We start from the raw sequence: 2,375 nt of genomic DNA, 5'->3' as shown, positions 1-2,375 counted from the left end.
CGAGGAATCGCATCGGAACAGTGTAAGCGTTCAAGCAAACCACTTCTGAAGATGCAAGCCACTCGTGCTTGCGAAACGTCAAGAAGAAATTCTACTTTGTAATCAATCACAGTTTCCTGGTTAGTCCCTGAATGTGACTGTTGCACAACTCTAATGAGCTCCATTGATGGATGTTAACAGACTTTTCATGGAAAATTGTGGTTCCAAAAAGATGAAACCACACCAGCTTTTGCCTATCCCACTATCAATCACCTTATTGGAAGAAAAGCTTGGTGCTGATCAATAACCTGCAGAAATTCAACAGCTGATTGGCCGCCAAGAAGCTGCGATTTAACGCCACTGGATTTATTTTTGAAGGGAAATTTGAGGACGGAAACTCGAATACGCAAACGAAATATTGAACGATTCATCAGAAAAATTGCTCGAAAATTGGGTCCATCGAATCAGCTCCTGTCGAAATATAATTCTGAACACTAACGGAAAAATCAATCGAAAATCATTGCAATTTATTTAATGTAAGCACCCTTACCCGAAAACCTCTGTATGTTCGGAGAAAAATCGTGAATAACTTACCTCCAAATAAATTGGCCGCATCGAGGAGAGAGGCAGTGTCTTGAGCATTGGACACCTTGTTGGAACCGGAAGAGCTCTCATTGGCTTTTCCATTTTCCTTATCCATTTCCAGACCACAATACTGAAACGATCACAAGTTTCCCATTTAGAAGCAAATCTTGGGCGCAATTACTTTACCGTGTCAGATTAATCGAAATGCAAATGTTCGTAGCTGTTTCACTTCTTCCGAATTGGTTTAAATGCGCATTTTGAGCAAACGTTCGAATATGAGCGTCAAACCATGCAAACTAAACTGTCAAATGAGTATTTTGTCGTTTTCCAGGTACATTGCCAATGTAATTTCGTAAAACCGGCTGAACGAAAGCAATCTTTACACTCAGGTATAGGCGGACAAACATAGGTAGGTTTAAGGGTGGTGATGGTGGCTACGCTGTGCACTTACAAGCAAAAGTTATGGTTTGCATGACAAAAACTTGATTGTCTTTTAGAGTCTTTTGTATTTGGGTCGATAATACAATGCGATAACCCAAAATTGCGTCCCAGTGAGACTTTGAATAGATACTTTCTTTAAAATCGTTTTTAGAAAGCCAAATCTGCATGCTTTCCATTGGAGTTGATAATAAAGTAAAATTACCTTTATTTTATGCAGTACTGCCCTTTCTGCAGGAGCGTCTCGTTCAGCCCATTGTAATGCATTCAATTCTGTAATGGGAAAGTGATTCAAATAATCAGTCATCCTGCTAAGGCTTAATACAATTCTGTTTGTTTGTCATCTAAATCCGCCCAGATAAGGAATATACATAATGCGGCAAGGTAATTATCTACTACTAGATAGTATTATTAAAAACCTGCCATATAGCTGAAGCCTATGAAATGGTGCATCAATTATTGATATATTTCTTTTCTAAAGAACGCGAAACAAACACGTTCTTCACGTTGCGAAAATGGTTAATGTGATGGAGTGAAAATAACGATAAAATCTTACATTTTCGCTGATGAAACAAGATAGAGTGGAATGGACCGCTTTGGCGAGTTTCATTTTTGTATCATACGAACGGATTGTCTTACTTTAAACACCGACATATTGAATCTGAACGCCAAAGACGAACGTTTACACAATTACCAAAGGTGAACGATCTGAAAGAACATCACGGTGCGGTCCATCAAGCCAGAAAGTCGAGCTTATTACCAGTTTAAATTCTCCTGGCAAAGACACAAACACATGAAACTCTCCTCGCCTAGTTTCTAATGTGGATCTACTGAAAATGTGTTATAGTAATTAGGGCGTAGAGTTGCACAAAAAATTAAAGTTTTCCTGCCAAATAACAATAACAGCGTAACGGTCAAAGCGATGAATTGTAAATTAGCACAAACAATCCGTCGCCTAAATACGCGATTCTCAACTATGCACGTAGTTTATGTGTGGCTCATACCTTTCTAATGACAGTAAATGGGAAATTTATTTAAATTTACTGAGAGTAAACGGGGTCTGTCCGCCTAGTCGACCGAATTTGAACTCCACTATGAAAAGAATACACACTAAACAAGGCGAGCCCCGGAATTGTTTAAAAATGAAAATGACTAATCCCTTATGTGAAGTGAAACTGATAAAATCGATTTTCCACGAAATTAATCAGGTTTGATTCTAAAGATATGAGGAAACAGCCAGCAAGTCAGAGAATGGAAAATTGCTTCACTTACCTTATTGGGTGAAAAATCTATGTCCTCGGATAAACCTGAAACAATGACATTATATTAAATCATGACCAATGAGATTGAAGATTGCGACCGCTCAAAAACTG

General features: G+C 38.4%; 1 protein-coding gene across 19 annotated transcripts in view; it reads right to left on the bottom strand.

The window, feature by feature from the left end:
• LOC109536279 (bromodomain adjacent to zinc finger domain protein 2B) overlaps positions 1-2,375 on the bottom strand; it is a 28,211-nt gene that overhangs the window by 16,116 nt on the left and 9,720 nt on the right. For 16 of the 19 annotated variants that reach the window (XM_048667853.1, XM_048667858.1, XM_048667864.1 and 13 more), the window contains 2 exons: positions 2,275-2,309; positions 574-694 (listed from right to left, as the gene is read on the bottom strand). In XM_048667853.1, the coding sequence (XP_048523810.1) occupies positions 574-694; positions 2,275-2,309 (156 nt within the window). Of the gene's footprint in view, positions 1-573; positions 695-750; positions 1,092-1,207; positions 1,276-2,274; positions 2,310-2,375 lie in introns of those variants that run through there. The other 3 variants (XM_048667860.1, XM_048667861.1, XM_048667863.1) reach the window with 2 other exon arrangements.

This window comes from Dendroctonus ponderosae, unplaced genomic scaffold (genome assembly GCF_020466585.1).
Source record: "Dendroctonus ponderosae isolate FM_Combo_2020 unplaced genomic scaffold, Dpon_F_20191213v2 Dpon_F_20191213_6, whole genome shotgun sequence".
NCBI lineage: Eukaryota > Metazoa > Arthropoda > Insecta > Coleoptera > Curculionidae > Dendroctonus > Dendroctonus ponderosae.
The sequence above is the reverse complement of the archived record's forward strand: the minus strand, read 5'-3'. Positions and strand labels throughout refer to the sequence as shown.